Source organism: Lepisma saccharinum, chromosome 2 (genome assembly GCF_977018435.1).
Source record: "Lepisma saccharinum chromosome 2, izLepSacc3.1, whole genome shotgun sequence".
Lineage (NCBI taxonomy): Eukaryota > Metazoa > Arthropoda > Insecta > Zygentoma > Lepismatidae > Lepisma > Lepisma saccharinum.
Window position 1 is genome coordinate 166491668 of NC_139230.1, and position 26549 is coordinate 166518216.

Sequence of the window (26549 nt, forward strand, 5' to 3'; positions counted from 1 at the left end):
CAGTTCGATCGCGGCTGAGTTGTTGCATACCGTGAATGCGGATTATCCTACCGTGAGATCGAAGCACGTGTATAACGGAATGCATCCACAGTGATCCGTGTATGGAACCAGTGGGTCCAGGAAGGCACTGTAGAGCGACGTAGAGGTTCACAACGTCCGCGTTTAATGACGGAATGAGAGGACAGACATCTGATACGCATGGCCCTTACAGACAGAACGGCCACGTCAACGAGGATTGCGCATGAAGTACGGGATGTTTTACAACGTCCAGTGTCCCCACGAACCGTGCTTCGTCATTTGGCGAACTGGGGAATTTTTTCCCGGTGCCCACTGTTGCGGATTCCTCTGACGCTAGAGCATAGGCGTTTGCGTCTGAGATGGTGCCAAGACCGTCGTGCATGGATGGCGGAGTGGAATGCTGTAGTGTTCTCTGATGAATCCAGCTTCTGTATACAACATCATGATGGACGTACACGCATGTGGCGGCACCGTGGCACTAGGCTTCATGACGCCTGCATCATGCATCATCACACAGGGTCTTCATTGGGTATCATGGTATGGGGTGCCATCGCCATAGGTGTTCGTTCGCGTCTCGTACGCATTCAATGGACATTGAACAGCCAACGGTACATCACACAGGTTCTCACCCTTGTTGCTGTCCCATTAATCCATGCACTGCATAATGCCACTTTTCAACAGGATAACGCGCGCCCCCATGTTGCAAGGAATGTCCTCGCATTTATGGAAGCTAACCATGTGCCCCTGCTTCCTTGGCCAGCACGTTCGCCAGATATGTCGCCAATTGAACATGTCTGGTCCATGGTGGGTCTCCGGCTGGCCCAACTCAGGTTTCCGGCACGTAATGTTGAAGACCTCTGGCACCGTGTGGAAGCAGCTTGGGACGCCATACCGCAAGCAGACATCGATAGACTCATTCTGTCCATGCCTCGCCGTGTTGCAGCAGTTATTGCCGCCCGTGGAGGCTGTACACGCTACTAGCTCCTTGGGGTTATGCAACCATGTTCTACGTGTCACATGTCACACCACCGAGCTCTAACTGTAATCATTTTCTTCTCTTATTATGAACTACATATTTGCCAAGTTTCGTGTTTCTATCTCATTTCCTTCTGGGTGTTGCAATTTTAATGGCGAGCAGTGTATATGATGTGCAAAAGTTATGCTTTGTTCTCTAATTTAACATTCCAGAGGAAAATCTTTTTTAAAATTAAATTATTAAAATAAATTCAGTCTTGGCAGAATTATATTTTCATATTTTATAACAAAATCAGGACTGTTGACCCACTGTACCCCCTTGAGAATTTTGTCATTTTTTTTTTTTTTAATCAACAGATTTCAATGTTTTATGTAATATAAAAGTGGTTCCAGCATGCGCAAAACACAAATAACAGATGTTTGATCCCAAACAGCAGCAAAAGTAACACTCCTGACTTAACAATGTCAAATTTCTGTTGCAACCTAACCCAACCCTCCTAACCTAATGACCAATTCGAATATTAACAAAAATACATTAATTTTTAAAAGTACTAACACAACAACATCAAATTATTATTGCAACCCTCCTAACCTAACACAATTTCCAATATATAATTTTTAAAGTACTTACCGACAGAGAGGGGACGAATGGAAACTGCGCTGTTCCTAGTCACTTCTCTAACTCATGGAAATAAATCTCAGACTCTCGGCCGAAAAATGGAATAACACTGAATACATTGGAACACTGCCCAATTTTGGTTTGCATGCACTTACCATACTGCAGACACACACACACCTGTTCAATATCATGTACATTTTGTACCAAAGATGATCAAACAAATGAAATAAATCAAATCAAAGCTTCCAAACAAAATCCATGTACCATGTGACATGATGGTGTCACTCATTGCACCAAACTCAAACACCTTCTTGGTCAAGTGCCATATTTCGCCTTCTGACTTCAGGCTAAATGTTTTTATTGTTAGGCTAAATCTAGTGTATTTATGCTAGAAGTTTTAAGCCTAAGAAACCTAACATTACCATGAAAGCATTCCCCGCTACATCAGAAGATGAAAGACTGTGCTTAATATGAAGTTTTAGTTTGGTGAGATGAGTCATACCTGTGATATGCACCAAAACATTGTCTGCAGTGTATCACTTTCAATACTGCTCCACAAACATAACGCAACAACATGTCAAATTTCGTTCACATCCATTTGCAATTCTTCCATTAAGTCATGACTTTCAAAACCAATAGCTTTCCTTTAAAAACACTGTACTTTAGTATTATACGGACTACCTCATTTGCCTATGTTAAATTATATTCCCCTCTCAAACATGTCATTCGGTTAGGTTCCATAAGTGGGAATCGTATTTGACGAAATACATGTAGCGATCGGCGGTAATCCGTATAATACTAAAGTACCAAAAACACTACAGAAGCAATGCACAATACATAATTCCACAGGTTAATTCATACTACAGGGAGATGGTGATGGTGAAAATAATGTAATGAATAGTACTACCAAAAAACTCTCATTACTCCACTATAATACATCTCCGCAAGCTAAAACCAACAGAAATTGTTCGTATGGAACATAATATTCACAAAAGATGAAAAAAATTCACTTTCTTGCTGACTGGGGGATACAGGCTTAACCAAAGTGGTTCTCTGCTTGCAAAATATCTCTCTCAGTAGCAGGTGAATATGACATTATTATAAGTGGGGATTATGTTGAGAAATCAGTGAATATGTAAATGTTTTTTTTTTTTTCAAGCTTGTTTTTGTATTTTTATAGCCTTTTGGTGACTTTCCATAATATGCTGCATAAAGAGCCATGATTGTTTATGTATTCCCAACAGAAATTTACAGCCAGAACTGAAGAAGAGCAATGCAATCATGCCATGCCCTTTTATTGGCTATTCATGAATGTACAGTGGAACCTTGATTTTACTTTTTTCAGGGGACTAACCTGAACAAAATTTTAAATAGAGGAAATGTACAATCAAGGAAAATTTATTAATATAAATTTTGCTATGTTGGAACCATTAATATTAACCTATATAATGTTATAAAATGTGAACAAAATATATTGTTTCACTTTCAAAAATTACAGAATATAAGTGAAAAAATAATTGTAATTCAACTTGTCTTATTACATGCATGCTCATATTGTGAAATATCAATCAGTATTTTCTAACATGGACTCCTCCCTGCAGCACTTAGCTAATCAGAGATGATAAATTTGTTGTGAGGAGTGCTGATGAATTTATGAAGTTGGTGATAAAACAATATCCTTTCTTCTCTGATTCAAACCCAGCTTTTGCACCATTCAAATAACAGTTGTCAATGTAATTTTGCTTTTTCTTATTTTTTGTAACTTTCCTGATACTTTTGGCTAATTGCAATGATGAGGATGGATGATGATTAAATGAAATTATGAAGGGATCCACACAAAGAACTGCCAAGAACAGACCAGGACTTCAACCTTGATCCTGTGGTGAAGAGATTACAATTACATTATGAACAAGAAGCTAATTGAATGGCAACGTGTCTTTTTTTTATCTGTTGGAACATAGCATCATTTATCTCAGCCTAAAACTTGAGCAGCTGTTATTTTAAAAAATAATATTCTCACTAGTAGACAAATATTTTTAATGGACTTCTTAGATTGACATGTATTTAAGACCATCTGTATTGTATATTTACAGGTATTCAAATTAAGAGCTGTGGATAACATTAGAATTTTAATTGGATTCAAGTATCCTGTTTCTCTCTTAGGACCAAAAGTAAGTAAAGTCTTGGTGGTATAAAATAGTAAAGTATATAATTCATGTTGTACATTTTCAGGGTGGCTACTCACTGGGAATTATGCATGAACTCTACTTGAATTTATCTCCGTAGATGTGAAAAATTACAACTTTTTTTAATCCAAATCCTATTCACATTTTATGGAAATAAAAATAATTTTCGTAAAATTTTCTTGCTCCCTTCGCTCACAATTCCTGCTTTTCTTAGTCTTATCAAGTTTATAATCATAGCTAGGTGACGGTGGGAGTTGGCCCTCGGCACCAAACTATCTAAATGTAAAAAAGTTGTAAAATTGATTGATTGATTTGTGGTTTTAAGTCCACTTTATGCACAGAAAGGCTAATCGGGACTGGACCTACAGTTTAAAGTGGGACCCGAACTACTGTGCCATGTGTTAAAAAAATAATGGAAATCATTTGTTCCAACACAAATGCTTTAGCACCAACTTCTACCCCCAATTTACATAATTTACAAGGATAATAACGTCTTTGATACTACTACTACTACTACTAATAATAATAACAACAACAACGATGTTGGTCCCGGCTTGTGCATGGATCTTTGTGGCTGTCCATTCATCAATTTCATCATATCACTCATCCCCATCTTCACAAATTACCCAAACGTGGTACAAGAAGCGAAGTAAAATAAAACAAATCAATAATGATAATAATAATGTTATAACAACATTAGGTAACACTTTACCATACCTGAGACAGATTCCTTCAAATTTACAGGAGAAAGTACTTACGGAATTCATTTTCTGGAGTGTTGTTGATGTTCCGGAATGTAGTTTTGGTCCATTTTAATGCGAATCCATGTGGTTTTATACGAAAATCTCTCTCCAACGTGCTATTTCTTCTCCCGCCATTTGCTTTCTGCACGAGAGCACTATACACGCTATTGCTGCGCGGCCATTTGCTTTGTGGACGAGAGTACAATGCGTGGTACGCGTAAACCCTGATTTCTTCAAATTTACAGGAGAAAGTACTTATGCAAATAATTTTCTATAGCGTTGTTGATGTTCGGTAATGTAGTTTTGATCCATTTTAATGTGAATGCATGTGGTTTTCTACGAAAATCTATTTCCGACACGCTATTGCTGCTGCTAGAAGCTGATGTTGTCTGTATATGGTAAATTGAACGAAAGGAGTTCTAATGGAACCTAACCTAACAGGCCTAACCTAACCTAGTAGGCATACCTCGTCCCCGTAAGTAAGTAAAAAAGTCAATTTAAAATTCCTAAAGTGTTTTTAATTTTTAAAAAATTATTTCCGACGTGCTATACGCGATATTGCTGCTGCTACAAGCCGATGTTGTCCGTATATGCTAAATTGAACGAAAGGAGTGCTAATGGAACCTAACCTAACCTAGTAGGCATACCTCGTCCCCATAATTAAGAACAGTAAGTACTCGTAAATGTAAGAAATATACATTATTTTCGTTACAAATTCCATTATTTCACCTAAATAATTGTGCCGGAGTGCAGAATAGTACGTTAGCAATGTAAAAAAGTGCGAAAGAAATCATTCCCAGGTGTCTCAGGTATAGTAAAGTAGTACCCAACATTATTATTAACACTATTATTATTAGTAGTAGTATTAGTATGTTTATCCTGGTACTTTCTCCCTGCCCGCTCAGACAAAAATTTGTGGTTGTGCCTCTGATTGTAAATAGAAACTCAGCACCTTAAATTAAATACTTTAATTATATTACGTATACCGTTTAATTGAATTATAATTTATGGATGTTGGAATCACATAGACCCTTTATATTATTAAGATATTTGTGTGTGGATGTTCAGAGGCGGTAATACGTAAGGGTGAAATAGAGAAAACATCTGCTTGAATTTTTGGAGAGTTCGCCTTGAAAACCGGGAATTATACTTGAATTTTATCATGGTCCTAGAGTAGCCACTCTGATTTTGTTCAGATTATTTTATGTTCGTGACCCTTTGTACTCATAGGAAAAGGCAGTTAGCACATTGTGTTACAATGCCAGGGGTCCCAGGATTTGAATTCGAGCCTGGGCATAAATGTTTGTGGGTGTCTATATCATCACTTATTCAAATCTTCGCATATTAGCCAAAACTGGCACAAAAGTGAAGTAAAATAAAGCAAATCAATCACTCAGTCAATCATAGGAAAATGCATTAAACCAGGTTATGTGAATGGTTAAGGTGATGATTTTATATTTGGTAGATGTAGATTCAAACATTTGACAGTTCATCTTGACTGCAATGACTGCAGTTTCCCTCAGAAAATCAGTGATGCTTCATTTGGTCCTTGTCGTTGCATTGTAATCAATGGGTCTTGGGTTTGGTACCCTGTTGAGGCACATTGCACAGTGGTTCGGATCCCACTCCAAACTATAGATCCAGTCCCAATTAGCATATCTGTGCATAAAGTGGACTTAAAACAACTTATTTGGTCCAACTTCTCTATGCTGGATGATTTTTACAAGGTGTATAGGAGGACAAGGAAAGCATTTGTAAGATGGAAAAATTAATAATTTATAAGATACTGGTGTGCTGCAGAAGAAAAATATTACATGTAGAAGGGGAAGTTAAAAGTTATCCACACTTTCACCATAACTTTTTTTAGGTTGGCCATGCTGTCTTGTCCACTACCGCTAGTTCATACATGTCGATCAGGTTGCACCAATATGTATGATTCATCACTTCACAGGATTTTTGTCCATTGGTCTAGGGATCATTGGCAGTGTTCTTTGCACCACTGTAATAGATGTGCCACATTCCAGGCAGTAATCATTGGCTTATGTGCTGCAGCTCTCCCAACAAATCCCACTGCTACCACCTCTCACTGGATGGTATGAATACTGTAATCACTTCCCGATGCCATTCGAAATTCTGTGGCCACAGTGTCCAAGAAGCCTGCCAGTTTGACTTCACCTCACATCGGATAACTTGCCAATCCATATTGGTCATTTTTTTTTACTTCCTGGGTTGCATTTCACCACTACATTACTGACTGTTGCATGTGGTATCTGGAAGGTGCCCAAAATCTCACAGATGGAATGCCCAAATCGGTGGGTGCCAATAATCATACCTGTTCAGCCTCACTCAACTTGCATTTGACTGCTGGCAGCAGTATACACATCTGCAATGCATCCACTGCCCTTTATGAGTCATTCTTGTGGCTAATGACATGTATTGATGGCATACGGGCAATCCTCCTTACAGTTCAGGGTGTGTCCGGTCATTATTGGGGAGGGAGAGAGAGAGAGAGAGCAACCATGAAAATTACAAGCACATTGAATGTGCTGCAAAATTTCAAAACATTGGTGTGCACAATGAGTCTGAACATTCACTTCCTATATTCACATTTACAAAGTTTTCCTGCTAACTTGGGTGAACTAAATAAAGAACATTGTAAAAGATTTCACCAAGAAATCAGTGACATCAAACGCCAGTATAAAGAATGTTTGTGTACAATAGTGATGACAGATTACGGTTGACCTTTGGTACATGACAATTCAAGAGTTAAACGCAAGAGGAAATCTGATATTCAGAGCTTCCAGGAGGGGGCAGAAATAGACATGGTATGTCCTTAGTATGTTTCACAAATGACATTTTGAATTTATTATGAAAAATTACTTTCTTTTCAAAGAAAATCCTAACTGTTATCACATGCAAACACCACATATAAATACAAGGTGCATTTAATAAATAACCGGAAAAGTAGTATAAAGAATCTAAAATATGACCGTGATTGTTATATGTTTGTTATTTTGTGAAGGCATCTGTAAGCTATTCATAGTTGGAACTGGCATGCCTGCCTTGTGCACGGGACATGGGAAACTGTTACACAAAATGGCAGCACCCTTACAGGAGTGCTCCAAGCTGGAGCAGCAAAGTATTGTGAAATGTTTGTTGAGTGAAGGCATGAAACCGATAGAAATTCATCGCCGCATGACAGTTCAGTACGGTGACAACTGTATGAGTCGATCACAAGTGTATGAGTGGGATGAAAAGTTCAAACATGGCATAACCAATGTTGAAGATTCTCCGTGTCCAGGTTGCTCTGTCACTGCATTCATGGAAAGCAACATTGCTCAGGTGTAGGACTTGATATGGGAGAACCGACGTACTACTGTGAGTGAAATTGCTTCCCAGATGGTCATAATGTAAACAGTACCACCTACTCCAACCTTTTGCATGAAAAACTGAAACCAGCCATTCTGCAGAAACAACATGGTCTGGTGTTGACTGGTGTGCTTTTACTCCATGACAATGCAAGTCCACATGCTGCCAGTGTCACATTGTCTATCATCGAGGACCTAAAGTTTGAGTGCTTACCCCAACCTCCATATTCGCCCGATCTCGCACCTTCTGATTTCCACATCTTTGGCCCACTGAAAGATGAACTAAGTGGATTGAGGTTCCAGAATGACAACTAGGTCTAGTTAGCGGTGCATGAGTGGTTACGCACGCATCTAAAATAATTTTTTTCCTGTGGAATCAGTGCCCTTATCAAGTGCTGGCATACGTCCATTGAACAAGAGGGTGGGGGACTATGTTGAAACATAATACTTTAGTTCTTTTGGTGCTTGTAATAAATATTTGTTACAATATATTTCTGGTTAGATATTGAATGAGCCTTGTATCAATATTTGGAATTCTTTTTTTCCAATGTGTGAAAAAGTATGGCATGATGGGGGAAAAAATTGATTGCATATTCTTAATCAGCATCCTCGAATTATGTTAAATCACCTCTCCTCTCAAGAAGTTTAATTTTGTACAGCAGTATTATTTAACCCTAGAACAGGTGCACTAGCATGTGTTACACTTTTAGTCATGCGTGCTACATGTGTAGCCCATGACTTTCTCTTTTAAAGGTCAACAATTAATTTCAAAATTAAATTAAAAAGAGTTTCATCATAATTTTTAATCCTTTTGACCTGGCTGTATGGTGATTTCAACTACTTTTTTAAAAAAAGAATGATGGTTTGGTTCCAAGAAAAACTTAATGCATGAATTTTTCAAAGGAAGTGCCTTCAATTTTCAAGTTCAGTAAAAAATGATGATAAATGATACTTCAACAGTTTTCACATATTCCTTACATATTTTTTTAGCAAAAATGTAGTAAGGACAATTGTGCACAGAAATGTATAATAAAAGCACACATATTATGCAATCATCATAATGTGATATATTATGTGAGTTGGATATTGCAATCTAAGGAAAAACATTGTGTAAAAATTACTTTTTTTGTAGTCCAAAGTATCCGATTTAAGTTCAAGCTGTGTGAGAGAATTCAAAAACCCATATTAGGCTTTTCTTGCTTCCCCTTGTGGCCCAGACAAGCGCAAAACTATATTGTGTGATCATGTGCAGATGTTGGAAGTTTCCAAGGATGTCTTCTTTCCATTTAAAATTGTCTTTCGCAAGAAAATATGTACTCAAATTGACTCACTTTTCATCACTGGGTGTCAGCTGACACCTCTGATCCATATTCTCTCGAAAATGTATTCTGTGGCCGAGTGGTGAACCTCCTCAATGATGTAATCTTCTTCTCCGTCATCACTATCACATGTGATAATGTCTTCACCTTCTGAGCTGTCGTCAAGCCATTGCAGAATACATTGTTTATCACTGGAAGCAGTTGATATTGATGGTTTGTATGCTTCTTCCCCATGACACGAATAGATGTGCGGACTACAGATGTAGCCCAGCCCTAACAACACAGAGCCCTTAACATTCAGATGTGTGTAAGCACACTGTACATTTGAGGTAGGAAGGTACTGAGAGCCACGCCCCCAGCTCACCAGAAAGCATTGCATGGCAGTTAAAACAAATTGGTTGGTCTACACCCGCATGCCTATTCTATGGTTAAAGAACTTAAATACCGGTTTATATATGCACTGATCATTGTCCATTACACCATTGTGATGACCAGGCTTCCTCCCACATTGTATGCTGCATAACAGACTACAATGAACAAATACATTTATTTAAATACTAATATACCTGAAAAGAATAATTTAATAATTTGTACATTTATATGTGGTGAAGTGCCACTGCACCTACTTCAAATAGCAGCCACTAGTTCAGTGGTATACAGAAATGGCATCTTTAAAATTATGGTTAATAATATGAGGGCTACTAACAGGAAAAGTAAATTCCCTCTCCATGTGACAGTTCATTTGGGGGTCAGATCTTCCAGTCAATTTTTTTTATTGAGTGATGCATAGAGGCATTCAATAATTCAATTTTTTTTATGGAAACACGAAATTTCAAATAACACACAGTAATGTTTATTTTTTGTGTTTTTGAAAGGTGTGAGATGCATTTTCCTACCATGTTTTGTCACAAAATGATGCAAATTGTGAAATAAACTCTTATACATGAAACATAGAGTTATTTATTGTTGTGACACTTTCTGAGGAGAGAAATATTGTAGGAGTTATGCAAATCATGGAAAAATAATTAATTCTATTGTAAATATTTGAGAAGCAAACTGGACTCCTTTTCTCAGGAATAAACTTAATACTCTGATAGCTACATAAATGTACTATTAGAAGGAAAAATTTTATTTTCTGTAATAAGTGTAGTTTTTAAAATCAAATTTAAGGTTATATTCACTATTTTAACACTGAAATGTGCCATTCTTTTTTTTTTTACCAAAAAATTGATATTTCATTCACCATAAATATGTGGCTCTAGTGATGTGTGATCAATGAATCAAGTCCCGTTGGTGTTCTATTTCTTTCTATACAGTGCACGCTTTTAGAAGGAACATGCGTTCGGCCAATACCCAGCCAGTGCAAATTCGCGATGTGTCCATTATTTTGATAATGCATGCACAGTATGTACGTGTACAGTGAAATAATATAGTGAATATTTATACACAGGATTATAATATCACATCACTGTAGCTTATACAAGAAACCCATACCTGAAAGAACACCGCTCTCGTCGTCTTCCTTGGTCTCCGTGTCACTGATTTCACTCATTACCGAGTCACTCTCCTGGAGGTTAATGATTAGATTTTGCACCCTTGGTGCCTGTACTACTGGTGCTAGGTTTTGAGAGTGACATTATTTAAAATAAAAAGAACACACGGAACACACACTATCGCATGAAAGGGCTGTATTTAATCTTTTCACAAACTGTTCTTTGTGGGGCATGAGTGAACGATAAGCGAATAATTTTACACCAGCCTTGCTACGAAAATGCTGAACTCAAAGTGACCCAGACTTTCAATGTTCGAGAATGCCCAGAGCCAGAAGGGTCATTGTTTATATCGAGGCGAATTTAACACACACAGTTTTCCCTAGACACAACAACTCAGCTGCGTCAACATGGTGGAAACGAAAAAAAAAAAACAGGCTGAAGGTAATGAAAGGTGTTGTTTCCCTTGTTTCTTCAAGTAACGATAACTCCGGCTGTAGGCGATGGAAATTCATGGGATTTGGACAGTCAGGCTCAAAATGTCTTTCCCCATGTTATGATGAAACTTAAAGTGACATGTTTTATGGAAACTTCTTGCACGCAACAAAAATACAGAACACTGCATTTAACTCACGCGCCGCGGTCTCCTAACTGTACAACGTTGCACTCCTGCCATTGGTTGATCGCCATGCACACCCTCTGCGTGGCCCTGCCCGATATCACTTCTAAAAGCGTGCGTCGTATAGTATATTCCAATTTACCTTTTGATGCAGGGTCAACGCTGACAATCTGTAGGTCCAGTTCAATCCCCCCACTGAAATTGTACGTAAGTTTGTTTGAATGTATGAGTCATCATTAGATAGATTTGGTAAAGTTCCTCATGCATGTAACACCGTGCCATGAAGATGCATTTAGGGGATGTGGGGTAGGGCCGGACATACTTTCAATCTCTGCCAGAACCACTTAATGCAGGGACAAGGCTGGAAAAATTCCAACCTCAGATCATCCGCCCTGGGAATTGAACCCAAGTCTCCTGCATGGTGATCAGATACCCTACCGACTAGACCACCGTGGCTTGACTTCTGCTACTTTTGGCTAATCACAACAGTGAGAGAATGAGTGATGATATGATGAAATTGATGAAGGGACACTCACAAAGATCACCCATTGCGCAAGCCGGGATTTGAATCCTGGATGCCTGGCATTGGAGCTCACTGTGCTAGCCACTTCGCCATGGAGGTTGAGTCACTGTTAGTATTATTAAGTGAATGTGAGTGACTTTCCATTGAGGGTTGACACAGCCAAGGGGCTAGTTTTGGGACTGAAGCCCCTCCCACTTCAAGGTCCGAAAGAGGAGTGTTTATGATTTCTTTCCTTTGAACATTTCCCCAAAACAGTATTATTTTTTAGTGCATCCCCGATGACACAGTGGTAACATTGTTGCATTGTAATGAAGGAGTTTTGGGTTCATTTTCTGTTGGAGACACATAGTGGAGCTCCTTTAAACTGCAGGTCCAGTCCTGGTTAGCCTAACTGTGCATAATGTGGAACTAAAGCAAGAACTCAAGACAGGCAACCTATTTTTTTAAAAAAATAACTTGTGTCAAGAAAGAAATACAAAATATGCATTACGTTATTGGCCACATGAAGTCTCTCCCCTCCTCCAAGAAAGAATCCTGGCTGTACCACTTCGCAGATGTGAAAGAAGTTAATTGAATTTCCTCTTCCAGAGATGCACATCATCCTGGTTTAGTTTCCAGAAGCTACTATCCTGATATAGCCCTGTAGGTTGAGAAAAAAACAGGAAGACAGGGGGTAAAAGTTGGGAGGGGACCTAGATTATTGTTACTCCATCCAACCCTCTTGGTATCATCAATATACAAGGTTCACCCATAAAAAAAACGAACTTTTTTTTTCTTAGGAAAGAAAACAAGTGATTACCTTCAAATGACTTTATCACCTTCAAAATAATTACCAGAGGAGACAATACACTTTGACCAGTGTTTGTACAGGTCTTGGAAACACTGTTAATAATCATTGTAAGTGTTTGCAAAATACGCGTAACATTTCATTTAATGTCCGCGACGTTGTCAAAACTTCACCCTCTCATAGCCATCTTAAGCTTGGGAAAAAGGAAGAAATCAGCAGGCAATAAGTCTGGAGAATATGGAGGGTGATTGATCACTGTCACTGAATGCTTAGCAAGGTATTGTTGTACAGACAATGCGGTATGAGGCCAAGCATTATCGTGTAACAAACCATTGGCCAGAATCACAGAGGTCCTTCCTAACCCACTTCATCCTGTTTCTGAGTCGACCAAGCATTTCCTTGTAATACCACTGATTGATTTATTTGCCAATATGAAGCATGTCTGACAGTTGCTGCGTGGTTAAACATCTATCACCTCTCACCAGTGCACAAACTTTCTCCAAATTGTCGTCATTCCTTGACGTCTTGGTTCATCCTCGACACTTTCACGTCCACCTTTGAAATGATTGTACCAGTCATACACCTGGGTTCTTGATAATGCTGCATCACCATACACTGCCCGTATCATCTGTAATGTTTCGGTAAACGATTTACCTAATTTGTAACAAAACTTCTGTAATGTTTTGGTAAACAATTTACCTAATTTGTAACAAAACTTCATGCTGTAACGTTGTTCCATCTTGGTGCACATAACCTGCAACTCACGCATGCTTGCCACGATACCGACTGCCTGTAACAGATTGAAACATGCACTGACAGGAAGTTTAGATATAGCTCTTTGCAGAATATGGTACCTTTTTATTTGGTTTGGTTCTTTTTTTTTGACAGTTCGGTTTCTTTATGGGTGGACCTTGTACATAATAATATTCTTGATACTTCTTTCACCAATATTTTACTTGGTGGGGGAGGGGGCACAGAAAACTGTGTTACGCCGGTATCTTGATTCTATCAGAATTATAGAACCAAAACTTGGGCCACAGATGGTATTTACCCTTATAATCTACATCCACCACAATGAATAGTTGATATAGGTGTTTCTTTGTTCCCTATTTATTGCTACCACTAATGAGAGATTTTAAATATTTGGTCTAGGAATTAATTTGTGCGGTTGTTATGCACACATTGAATCTGTAGTCCAAACACAAAATACATAAATACCTTAAGAAAAATATTGTCCATCGCAAGCCACCGCTTTCGCCCATCTGTCAGGCAAGTTACGGATTCCGTGGCGAAAGAAGTCCTCATCCTTTGAAGCGATCCAGTCAGAGACCCATTTTTCGATATCTTCTGAAGAAGTGAGCCGCTGTCCAATCAAATCGTTATTCATGCAATCAAACAAGTAGGAGCAACGTCTGGTGAATACGGCGGGTGGGTTAAAACTTCCCATCCAACATTTTCTAAATAGCTTTTGACCGGTTTTGTGACATGTGGGCGAGTGTTATCATGTTGAAAAATAAGTTTATCATGTCTGTTCTCCCATTCTGGTCGTTTCCTGGCCAGAGCTTGCTTCAAACGCATTAATTGTCGTCGATAACGTTCTCCATTAATAGTTTCACCCGGTTGCAGCAGCTCATAGTACACCACACCTTTCATATCCCACCATATGCACAGCATAACCTTTGCACAGTGAATATCTCATTTTGGTTGTGATGGACCTGGTTCACCTTGCTTCATCCAGGCCTTTTTTCGTTTCGGGTTCTCGTAATGGATCCACTTCTCATCGCCAGTAACAATGTGATGCAAAAACCCCTTTCTTTTCTGTCTTTGAAGCAGCAATTCGCAAATGGTTTTTCGTCTTTCAACGTCTCTGTCTTTCAATTCATGTGGAACCCAATGTGACATCTTTTGAATCATTTCCATGGCTTTGAGGCATTTGGAAACTGTTGTTTGATCAACGCCTAATGCTTCTGCAAGTTCTTCCTGCGTTTGACACAAATCCTAATCGAGCAATGCTCTCAATTCTTCGTCTTCAAATTTTTTTGGCTGTCCAGGTCGCTCTTGGTCTTCCAGGCCGAAATCACCACTTCTAATCCGTGCAAACCACTTCTGACACGTTCGCTCAGCTAGCGCATGGTCACCATACACTTCCACCAAAATACGATGACTTTCGGTAGTTCTTTTCTGCATGTTAAAGTAATGAAGCAGAACACCCCGCAAAAACACTTTATCTGGCACGAACTGCGCCATGTTCAGTTGACTACAAAATGCTGTTGTTGACGTGTCAATCAACTGCCCTATACTACGAACGATGCGCGCTGACAGGAGTTTTCAACGCATGTGTGAATACACGGAACTGTGGGACGATACGCTCGTTATGCCATCTCTTGTCCAGGCACACGAATTAATTCCTAGACCAAATACAAATTGCACCTCTTCCAGTTCTTTTTTTTTTTTATTTGTTATGGAAAATAATGATTTGGTTTGCTATTGAATTCAGATTGCAATACTAAATCAAAATAAAATATGTTAATTTTGAATATATTTTAGTCCAATTATATAGATTTATGGATCCACCACAGCATTTGAAACCCTGGCATGGGAGCAGTTGTGCTAGTGTCGATACGCTAAGTTACGGGGAAACCTGTAGTTTCCATATTTTCAGAGGTTTCAGAAAGCTTGGCACTACTATACCTGAGGCAGAATAACCAATTATCCACAAAGTTCAACTTATTATGGGAGGTTGCTAGGTCCAAATGAAAGATGCACAAAGGAAAGTTGAGCTAAATTATTGAGTTAATACATCAAACAGTTATACAGTAAATGACATTCCTTCATATGCATATTGAGTATATTTTGTAAAACCAACTTTGATGTTCATCTTAACTGGCTCATCCATTATATTAGCATATCTGACGTGATTATATACTTATCTTGTGTTTATGTCACATAACTGTATTTTTTTTTTATTATTATACAGGAAGAGGCATTGAAAACAGTAGAGACATTATTCAACGTAGCACTGTGGAACCATGGACTAAGTGCCTGGAGCAGTACAAATAAGTTTCAAGGAATTTTATTTCCTAGCAAAGAGCAATATGAACAATACATGAAACAAAACACTGAAGGAAATTCTGCTCAAAATGTTACAACAGCTTCTGCTGTTAGTGAAGGAGAGAAACAAAATGAGAGTACTGGAGTGGATGATGACAAAACAAATAAAGTAGAAAGTAATGATGTTAAAGTTGCAACAGGTGATAAAATGAAAGTTGAATCTGATCAGTGCAGCAGACTTGAAGAAATTCAATGTGGGATTGAAATTCCGAAGTTCCGAGTTACGTGCAGTCGTGTTGGGAAGCACAAATTTTCATCAATGGAAGCTGCATGTGCATTTGGCGGTACTGTCCAAGATAATCATAATTGGAAAGTTGATCTCTCAAACCATGATTTAGAAGTTATGTTGAGCATTATTGATGGTAAGGATACTGTTCAATTTTTTTCTGTTGCATTTTTGTCCCAGATTCAATTTAAGTGATTCAAATCTCACTTTAAAGTGTAGGTTAAGCCCTGCTTTGCACATGTGCAGAAAAGGGCCCTTGAATTGAATCTTCGTCAAACTACATAAATCTCTTTGATTGTTGACATTGTTGTTTGTACCTGAAAACCCTACCTTTCATTTGACAAAGTACAAAAAAATTTAAAGATTTTTTTCTAAAATCTGTCTTGTGCCAGATGCTTTTCACTAATTTAAGCTTACCTATGTGGCATTTGGTCTAACTCTATGGACATTTGTCCCATTGAGTGCAACACACCTTGAATGCTGTTGTCAGTATTCACATTGCATTCAGAAGCAACTTCAAAATCACCTAGGGTGGTTCCTAGAGGAAGATATTTCACTTGATAGCTTTCCTATTTGTTTTTATTATGTTAATTTGAGTGTTAGTATACAGGGTGTACCATACGTGATAGCACACACTGAAATTGCGATAAAGTACACAATGGTAGAAGCAAAAAGTCTCTGTAAACATGGGGTTGCAGACAAACCATTTGCGAGATAATTGTGGATGTATGGTTACAATCGGCCACTGACTAGATTGTTTGTACACATCATACACTTATCTCCTTCAGGGTGGCTACTCACCAGGAATTCTGTGTGAATTATTGGCTCCAGGAATCATGCATGAATTCTGCTTGAATTTTTCTCCATAGACGTTAAAAATTGCAACTTTAATTAATACAAATCCCATTCAATTTATATCTTAAGTACATATTTATAAATGCCCCGAGGCAAGTTTTCACAGTTTAGCTTTTATTTTTATCGAGGAAGGAAAAAAAAAAGTAATCTGCATGGAAAATAGAACAGAATTCTCTCAATCTGTTTACTTTGTTAGTGTCCTTTGCAGAACAATCTTTCTCACAGAAAGATTATGGCAAGATATCTTGAAGTTTATTAGGTAATTAGCATTTGAAATTCTCATTTTTTGCAGATTAGTATATATCCCGTAACATTTGTGACTTGTGTTTGTAGATATATTTCAAGTCTGAGTATGTGATATCGCAAATGTAAATTCTGCACCGTAAATTATTTTAAATGTATCTATACCATTTAATTGAATTGAATTATACTTTCTGTATATGGTTGAATTGCACAGACTCTTTGTATTGTTAATATATTTCTGTGGATATAGGGAGGTGGTAATACATTAGGTTGAAATAGAGAGAACATCTTCTTGTATACCCTTGAATTTTTGTAAAGTTTGTCTTGAAAACCGGGAATTATAACATGTTCCTAGAGTAGCTGCCCTGTCCTTGCTCACTTCAAGGTTTCTTTGTTTAAAACTGAACGCTACGAAAAGGGAATGTTGTAACCAAATTATACATCCTCTACAGGACCTGAAGGCATAACAGGCATGTCACTTGTCTGAGGAGTGTCACTTGTGCTGCTGTAGTTAAAATGGAACCACCTTATACCAATGAAGAATATGTGGATATGCATTTCATGTATGGTAGGGCTAATGGCAATGCAAGGGAGGCTGCATGCTTGTACAAGAAGATTACCCTAATCGACATCACTCCGAAAGTTGCACATTCACAAGGATACACCAGCACCTCGGGTAACATGGGATCTTTGCACATGGTATGCGACCAGGTAGGCCTGCAAAGCATTACAACTACAATCAAGTCAGTGGCAGATTGTAACCATACTTTTGCAGTTATCTTGCAAATGGTTCATTTGCAACCCCATGCTTACCAAGACTTTTTTGCTTCTACTATTGTATACTTTTGACCATTGTAATGCTTGATTTGGGTCTGGTCAAATTCAGCCAATGTACAATTAAACTGGTAGCATGCAATTGGCAACAATGACTCAATTTAGTAGAAACCCGGTCGAGCAGTCACAAATGTTCATATTTACGACGTACTTTCCATATAAGATCCCAGGAGTTTAGAAGGAAAATCAATGAAAAGCACTAGGTAAGCCCTATCTTTCGTAAAGGGTCCGACAATGAATAGCTATTACGCCTCTCCATTGTAATCCTTACTAAAGAATTAGTTAATTTAATGTTTTCCCATATGCTGCAGTGTCATATGAACAAACAATAGAATTATGTTTCATGCACACTGTACCTATTATTATAGAATAGCTCTGCTTAAAATAACCATTGCATAAATCAATTTTTTAGTTATCATTCAGTCATTTCTTTTCGTAGCGATTGACCTAGATTTGGTTAGGATAGTACACTTAATATTTCGTGTGAACCACACGTCGGTATCTTTCTTGTACGCAATGCATGTTCCCAGTTTTAATGCTTGTACTTGACTGGTACAAGGCAAAAACTTCATGGAATTGCAACAAAAGATACATTTAACAATCAACATGTAATTTATTCTCCGTAAACAGGAACATTTTTTTTTAAAATCTTTCATAAATGTCAAAAACAATTAAAGCCAGAATACAGCAAAACACAACCTTCATTAACATTCAATATTTCGTACCATTTAAATGGATATTACATGACCAGCGTGTATACGTAAGGATTTATATCACTATTTGTTAAAGATTTGACTAGAAACAATCTTACGCGATACTAGGACTCAAATGCGAAGACATATGCATTGTTTCATGTATGTGATCGACAAAACTGGAAATTATAAATGTTTAATTTAGCTCTTAAATCAACTAGGATTATATTTCAATTTTTACTCTTTACCTAGCATGCATTTTTATCTCACATCCATTAAACTTTGCATGACAATAACTTCACATTCAGATCTGCATATTGAAAGGGGGGAGGGGAGATAAGAATATTCATGGTATTTAGGTTAAGCTGATTACGAAGACAAAATTTGCGTTATACGTGCACTTCTTGCTTAGGTTTGTTGTAGTTTAATCACACTACAATTGCATTGCCAAAATTCACTGTTGTTTTACTTGAAACTTAATACGTGGTCGAAATTATGCATTTTCAAAATTCAGTTCATAGTCTTCTATGAAAAGACACATTTAAGTTCAGTCGCGTCTACAGAATGTTGAAAGATTATTTGATTATTGGATACTGTTCGATTGTTTTAATTCACAAACGTTATTTGTGCAAGAATTTAAGGGCTTTTAGTTCAAAATTACGCATGTTTCAGAAATTACGTAATCGTAGAAATTCATTTGATAATTAACGTAAATTTTAAACTGTTCTTAACAATCACTTTTGGTTCCAAACTCATAGTGGAGATTTACGTACCTTGTATTGAGTTTCTAACATGAAACTTGGAGTACCATAGCTGAATTAATTGCCAAAATCCTAACTTCACATGATCAATTGCACGATGTCCTTTGTGCAATGCAAATGGCTGCCTTCACATTAAGGCAGGTTGGAGAGACTGTTGTAAGGTACGTGACTCGGCTGGACACGGAAAGCTGGAGTATGAGTGAGAGTGATGTAGCCTGCACGATTCCTGTGACCGAAGTGTATTCAAAAACTTACGTCTCACTCCAAGCAGACTTAATACATAAGCACGCCACTAGGTGGCAGCAAGGAGCTGTCAGACTGGGGTGCCATCTGACGGGCGTAAAGTGAATGTCTTGTTTTTAGTAAGGGAATACGTTCAATTTACTTGCATGTAAGGTTTTGCGAGTAAAAATAGTTGCAAATGTTACACCATTTGATTTTGTGCTATCACTTCTGGTACACCCTGTATATTCAGACCAAACCACTTGTATGTGTATATAAACTTGTACAACAAATAATACATCAATGAAAACTGGATTCTGTGATGCTCAGGAAGCTGGTGGTGTCAGGGTGCACAGGGAGAGGTCATTGACCCCCCCTCAAGGGGTGATTTGGTAAGCTGTTACAAATGATGCAGATACCTCATAAATAAAAATTGCAGTCAATGCACAAAAGGACAGAGTGAGGAGAGACTGACTCTAAGCACTGTTTTTTTTAAGCAAGAACAGTGAGGTGGAATTTTTTTGACAGATGCAAGTGCACATAATGCTGTCATACATTAATCATTACATGCTGAGATTATGTAATGAACAGTTTTGGCTCCGATTAATATTTTTCTTACACACATGTTGAAAATTGCAGTCAATTGCTCGTGAGACTTTTTTGTCCTTTCTGATTTATTAAGTACATATTCTGTGCTTTTAACATCTTGATAACTGTGTTGAAGTGGTTAGCACAGTGAGCTACGATGCTAGGGGTCCCAGGTTCTTATCCCAGGCTGAGCATCCCTTCATCAGTTTCGTCATATCATCACTCATCCTCATCGTCGTAATTTCACCTTGTAATCAAGTGGTCCTGGTGGAGGCACATAGTGGTTTGGATTCCACTTTAAACTGTAGGTCCAGTCCCGATTAGCCTTAATGTGGATAAAGTGGACTTAAAACAACAAATCAATCATCGTTGTAATTAGCTACAAGGGCAGAAAAGTGACTAAATTACAAAAAACAAACATCTTGACACTGAAGTAGCTACCTAGGTATAATTTGCTAACTCATTGGAACAAATCTATAACTTCTACCAAAGCTACAAGATATGTAATGCAACAAAAATAATTTACCACATGTAGGCTTGAAACATCTTTTCCAGCCTGGAACAGCTTGTTAAGGGAAAGTCTCTGGCATATGAAAATTAGGGTTGCAATAAAAATGTGATGCTTAGATCCTGAAATACTCATTTGCCTAACTCTATGGCTATGGCCAAACTTTTTATTGAAGTGCACTCATTGCTATATACCTGCTGAATACCCACCTTCCAGTGTTATAAATGTAATCTGTATGTACCACCAATTGTAGTCAAATAATGGTACAAGTTTGCTTGCCTTACTTTTTATGTTTATAATAGGGATGGGACCAATTAATTGAGGTGCTATTGGTATAGCACCATTACCCTCACACCCCCTATATGCCTTCATGGTGTGGTGCTAAGCACAGGGGAGCACTTTATTTTTTTTTTTACTTTTTTTTACTTTATTGGTATTGGCCAATATAGCCATATCAGTATTGGTAAAATTATTGATAATTTTACTGATCTGATATATGTATAAATACAATTATAATGTGTAATATTCTGCAATTTTGTTATATTTTTTTTATATTTTTATATAAGATTTCCATTACATACATTTTTGAAGTAACTGTCCAAATACATTGAAGTCATCTGGTAATATACATTTATTAAGGAAGTCAATGAACTATCCAGGTTCTTCAGGAACCATTTGGAATTTTATATCAGACCAGTAGAATATCAGGTATTGGTAAACTTTGTATTGATACTTCATCCGTAGTGGCCAAAATTTCATATTGGTCCATCCATCATTTATAACTTGTACTGGAATATATTTGTTGCATCAGATGTATTTAAATTTAATTATTTATGATTTTAAATTGTTTCCTTTTCAAGATTCAGCCTTCATTGCGATAGCTTTAACAGATGAATCATTGCACAAAAGGAATATTACTCATTTTGGTCCAACAACTTTAAGAGCAACTCTCTGCTATGGATTGGTTCACTTAGCACAGCCAAAATGTGGTGATGTGATCGTGGATGGATTGTGTGGAGGTGCTTCAGTTTCTATAGAGGTTTGTATTTGGATGTTTGAAGATATTTCCTTACGTGCTGCATGTTTATTAAAGATGGGGCATAGTAATTGCTAACCTATTGGTATTTGCCATTATGAGCATGCTAGTTTATCAGTAAAATTGCCAATAACAAGCCAATTACTACTTGGAACATTTTCTATTGGGTCATTCCACGTGAAATCACCCAATTAATAGACAAAACGTTACTTCATAGTCATGGATTTGCTTCATTTTCTTTTACTGATAGATACTTGGTCCAATATGACAAATACGTAATATTAGACTTGTCCAACAAATATGTTGAAAGTTACAAATTATTTGAAAATTTGAAGATTTTCAGAAATTGGGTGGATGACACAAAACATGTCATATCTCGGAAACGATGTGGAGTATTGTAATGATTTATATATTGTTGGAGAGGAGAAGGACAGTCCTAATAGAAAATAACTGCATTACCACTCTTACCTGCTCATAGAGTAGAAAAATCTTTAAATAAAGTAATTTGTTGTGATGAATAAGACACCCAGCTTCAGGTAATAGTTTAATAGGGAATCGGAGGTTTTGCCACAATGAAAATTGTTGCACAGCATAATCAATACATGTCAAACAATATTAAAACATCCTAAAGGTAATATTTTTCATAGTAAAAATATCACAGGTTTCAGTATTGGGTGTATGAACCAATTTTTCCACTGGCATACAGCTATTTTGGCAAATGGCCCTAATACACACACAAATATCCACTAATATAATATTGTTAGAATGTTGAATAAGTGGGAGAAGCATTACTATGATGATGATCCACTTTAAGTTCACAGAAATTGTACTAAAACAGGAGCTTTTGTCCAGAATGCATATGGGTCGGTCCATTCTGGTTGCTGAACAATTTTTTAAATTTTCATTATTTTTGTTGTTTTAACCCTATGTATGGGTAGTTCAAAGGAGGCATTATTTTTCTAAAACTTGACTTTGTTTAAAAATGGTGGCCATTTCTTTTGTTTCATGACTTTGGTATTTTTGGCCTTTGCAGACAGTTGCGATAATTATGATAACTCAGGTAAGAAAAATAATAGAAAGCTGTGGTAAACAACATTGTTTTCACTACATTTTAAGCTTTATTTTATTTTCTGTGCCTTTTTTCACCATCTCTTATGAAAATTGCTGAAATTTAAGGCCAAAATTGATATTCAATTTTGAACAAAAATCAAAGTTCAGTACTTTTTTAGTAGGGAAGTAATGTAATATGGGATCTACATCCCATATATGTAATCTAGTGGATGTATTATATATTTGTAACTCAATTATGCTGATCTATATCCCAAATATGTTATCAAGGGTATGTAATATATATTTGTAACTATAACTGCTATATGCCATGTACTGGGGTTGGACAAAATAATATGAACATCCACCTAATATGGTGTGGGACCGCCTTTGGCTTTGAGAACATCCTCAATCCTCCTGGGAATGGATGCATACAAATCCTGGATGGTAGTCAGTGGGAAGCTATACCTTTCCTCAACAAGAAACTGCTCCAATTCCTTGAGATTGGCTGGCGGAGAGAAACGGGCCCGTACTCTGGTTTCCAATGCTGACCACAATGGCTCGAAAATATTCAAATCAGGCGATTGTGCAGGCCAGGGAAGATGTGTAAGTGCATCATTGTGCTCATCAAACCAATCTTGGACAGTGCCAGTGGTATGAATGGGGCCATTATCATCCTGGTATCCCCTGCTGGGAACAATGCCTGGATGGATATGATCACCTAAAATGCCTCCAAACACCTTGGCAGTTACTCTTCCTTTCAGTGTGACATTAGGACCCAGTGAATGTCATGAAATGACCACCCAAACCATTACAGTACCGCCACCATGCTTCACTGTTGGCACCAGACAGTCTGGATTGTATGCTTCGGCCGGTGTTCACCATACAAAAACACGTCCACTGGTGGGGAATAGTGTGAAGGTTGATTCGTCGGACCACATGACATGTTTCCATTGGTCGGTAGTCTAGGTTTTGTGCTCCTGACACCACTGATGTCCTGTGTTACAAGAGGTTTTGCAATAGCAGCAGCCATGGATATTCCGATTATGCAGTTTTCGGCGCACTGTTTTCTTTGACACTGCATTCTCAACATGCAAATTCAGCTAAGCAGTCAGTTTGGGTGCAGTGGTCTTCCCCTGAGAGCCAACAATCCTCCTTAATACCCTCCTGTCTGTCTCTGTCAGTTTCGTCTTTCTGCCACTATTCTGTTTCGCAGACGTCATTTTCCCCTGCACTTTGTATGCTGTCATGACAGTAGATACAGTAGCTCGCAATATGCCTACTAACTTTGCGACCATTGTTATGGATGCACCAACTAATCGGGCACCAACAATTTGCCCTTGTTGGAAGTGTGTAAGGTCAGACATAATGGTAGCGCAACACAACACAAAGCCGTGCATGCCAGTGCAGTTAGCACATAACTGAAAATGAGGCTCATCTAATAGTGTTCATATAATTTGTCCAACCTCTGTATGTAATCAAACCGATGTAATAATTAGACCTCAGATTTTTAGGTTCTAAAAAGTATGTTTTTAGGTTCCTAAAATAGGCTCTAAAATCCTAAAATAGGTTCTAAAAACCTTAAAATAGGTTCTAAAATCCTAAAATAGATTTTTTCGTTAAAATAATGTGAATTGTTTTTTTTTTCATTGGGAACAATGGTGCATGCAATTGAGGCATTTGTTCAAATTGGCACAATCAATAACATAATTTTTTTTATGACAGATTTACTTTAACTGGTGATTTCCCACAAAGGTGAATTTCATTGAAAATAGTATTAATAGTTTGTAAGGCTTCAATGCACTTTTATGAATAAAATGTAATTATAGATTATATAAATTGCAATGCTAATGCAGTATAATTGTGCATTGGAAGAAGAAAATTGAAATAAGTTCATGTTCAGTGCTTATTTTATTGTTCTTTTTTATTTTAAGGTGAATTTTAAATGCTTATTTTAGTGCCTTGTTGATTTTACTTATATAGTGCCTTTTTAGATGCCTATTTTAATCATTTTTGGTGTGTATTTGCCTGCCTATTTGAGAGGCTTTTAGTGCCTATAAATCCACACACTAATCTTTAGCATGATAATAATAATAACAATTGTTACTATTTGTACTCTTCAAGTTTTATCAATGGCCTGACCCCCCTCCTATAAAAATTTCAGCAACATTCATAGTACTATGCACTTTTACAAGTGCCCCTCTCCCCTCTCCCTCTCCAATAAAAATCCTGCATACCCCATTGGGATCAGAAACATAAAACATTGTGGCAATTTGAAATCGGGACTGGTGCTGTAAAAAATATACACAAGTGTTGCTACAAAGTCCAGAAGTTTTTGGGGAAAGACCGCACTCCACACAACAAGGAGCTAAACGAGATGCCAAATAAAGGAAAGCTCCTAAGGCCCGACTCCCAAATCAACTCTGGCATGTCTCCTTACAACCACTGGTAGAAGCTGGGCTTCCTTTCTGAAAAACAAAGACAGTTTCATATAATCCAAATTTCTCAATAATTCTCTATTGGTCATGAGATGTAGCTTTCATGGTGGTATTAAGCTCTGTGTGATCAAATTTTGCTTTTGTGTACGGAGAGATGTCTATTTGACTTTGCTTGCAAGGCCCGGCCTCTCATGCTCTCAGCCTCCAAGCTCCACATCGGCCTCCAGCCTCACATGGCCTCAGCCTCTGAACTCCATGTTGGCCTCACAGGACCTCAGCCTCCAAGCTCAAGGTCAGCCTCACATGGCCTCAGCCTCTGAACTATATCTTGGCTTCATCCTCACAAGGTTCTTATACGCCAAGGCCCAGCTTCCAGAGGCTGGACATCTCTGTCTATCAGTAAGAAAATTGTAAGTAAATCCATGACTATGAAGCAACCTACTCTTGGTGATTTTGATTGGAATGATTCTATTTTATAATCTCCATATCAGTAAATTTTATATTAGTCCTTAATCGGTGTTGGCAAAAATTTCCTATTAGTCCATTCATAATACAGTGGAACCTTGATTATTCATTTACTGTATCTAATGAACATTCTGCTTCATTGGGATCAGAAACATAAAACATTGTGGCAATTTGAAATCGGGACTGGTGCTGTAAAAAATATACACAAGTGTTCGCAGAAAGTTCCTTACCTGGGATCATTCAAAGGAGGACCCTCCTGCAACCACACATAATTGCACCCTGTCTACCAGTGCATGGAAGGATTGCTGGAATTGGTTTTCTGTAATGCTATTTGAAATCCTTGAAGCTTTCTTGATTGTTGGTACATCATCAAAGGAGGAACCTTTCAGTGCAGCTTTCAGTTGAGGAAATAAAAGAAAATAAACACATGGAGCCAGATCTGGTGAATAGGCAGTGTGTGTCAACACACAGATTCCCTTTTAGGACAAAAAGTTCTTCACAATCACAGCCTTGTGACTTGGGACATTGCCATGAAGCAGACGCCAGCTGCCATCATCCCGTGTTATTCTTTGCATCAAACGTTTCAGTGCCTCAAGGTAAAATGCAGTAGTAACAGTCTGCCCTGTAGGCAGAAATTTCTTGTACATAATGCCCTTACTATCATAAAAAGGACAATGAGCAAAGTCTTGATATTTGACTTTGACTGGCTCAATTTTTTGGCTTGTGGAGAGTTTGGAGACTTCCACTCAGCACTTTGATGCTTTGATGTTTTGTCAATGGGTCATATTGGAAAACCCATGTGTCGTCCTCTGTTATGATATTCAACACTAAGCTAGGGTCCCTATTGGCAGTAGAAATCAGCTCTCTGCAGTCATC

General features: G+C 37.8%; 1 protein-coding gene across 1 annotated transcript in view; it reads left to right on the plus strand.

Moving 5' to 3' along the window:
* The window catches only part of LOC145984172 (tRNA (guanine(6)-N(2))-methyltransferase THUMP3-like), a 57952-nt gene that overhangs the window by 9919 nt on the left and 21484 nt on the right, over nucleotides 1-26549 (plus strand). Inside the window, exons 2-4 of the mRNA XM_083117663.1 lie at nucleotides 3706-3783; nucleotides 15625-16120; nucleotides 21548-21726. Coding sequence (XP_082973789.1) covers nucleotides 3706-3783; nucleotides 15625-16120; nucleotides 21548-21726 — 753 coding nt within the window. The remainder of the gene's footprint in view (nucleotides 1-3705; nucleotides 3784-15624; nucleotides 16121-21547; nucleotides 21727-26549) is intronic.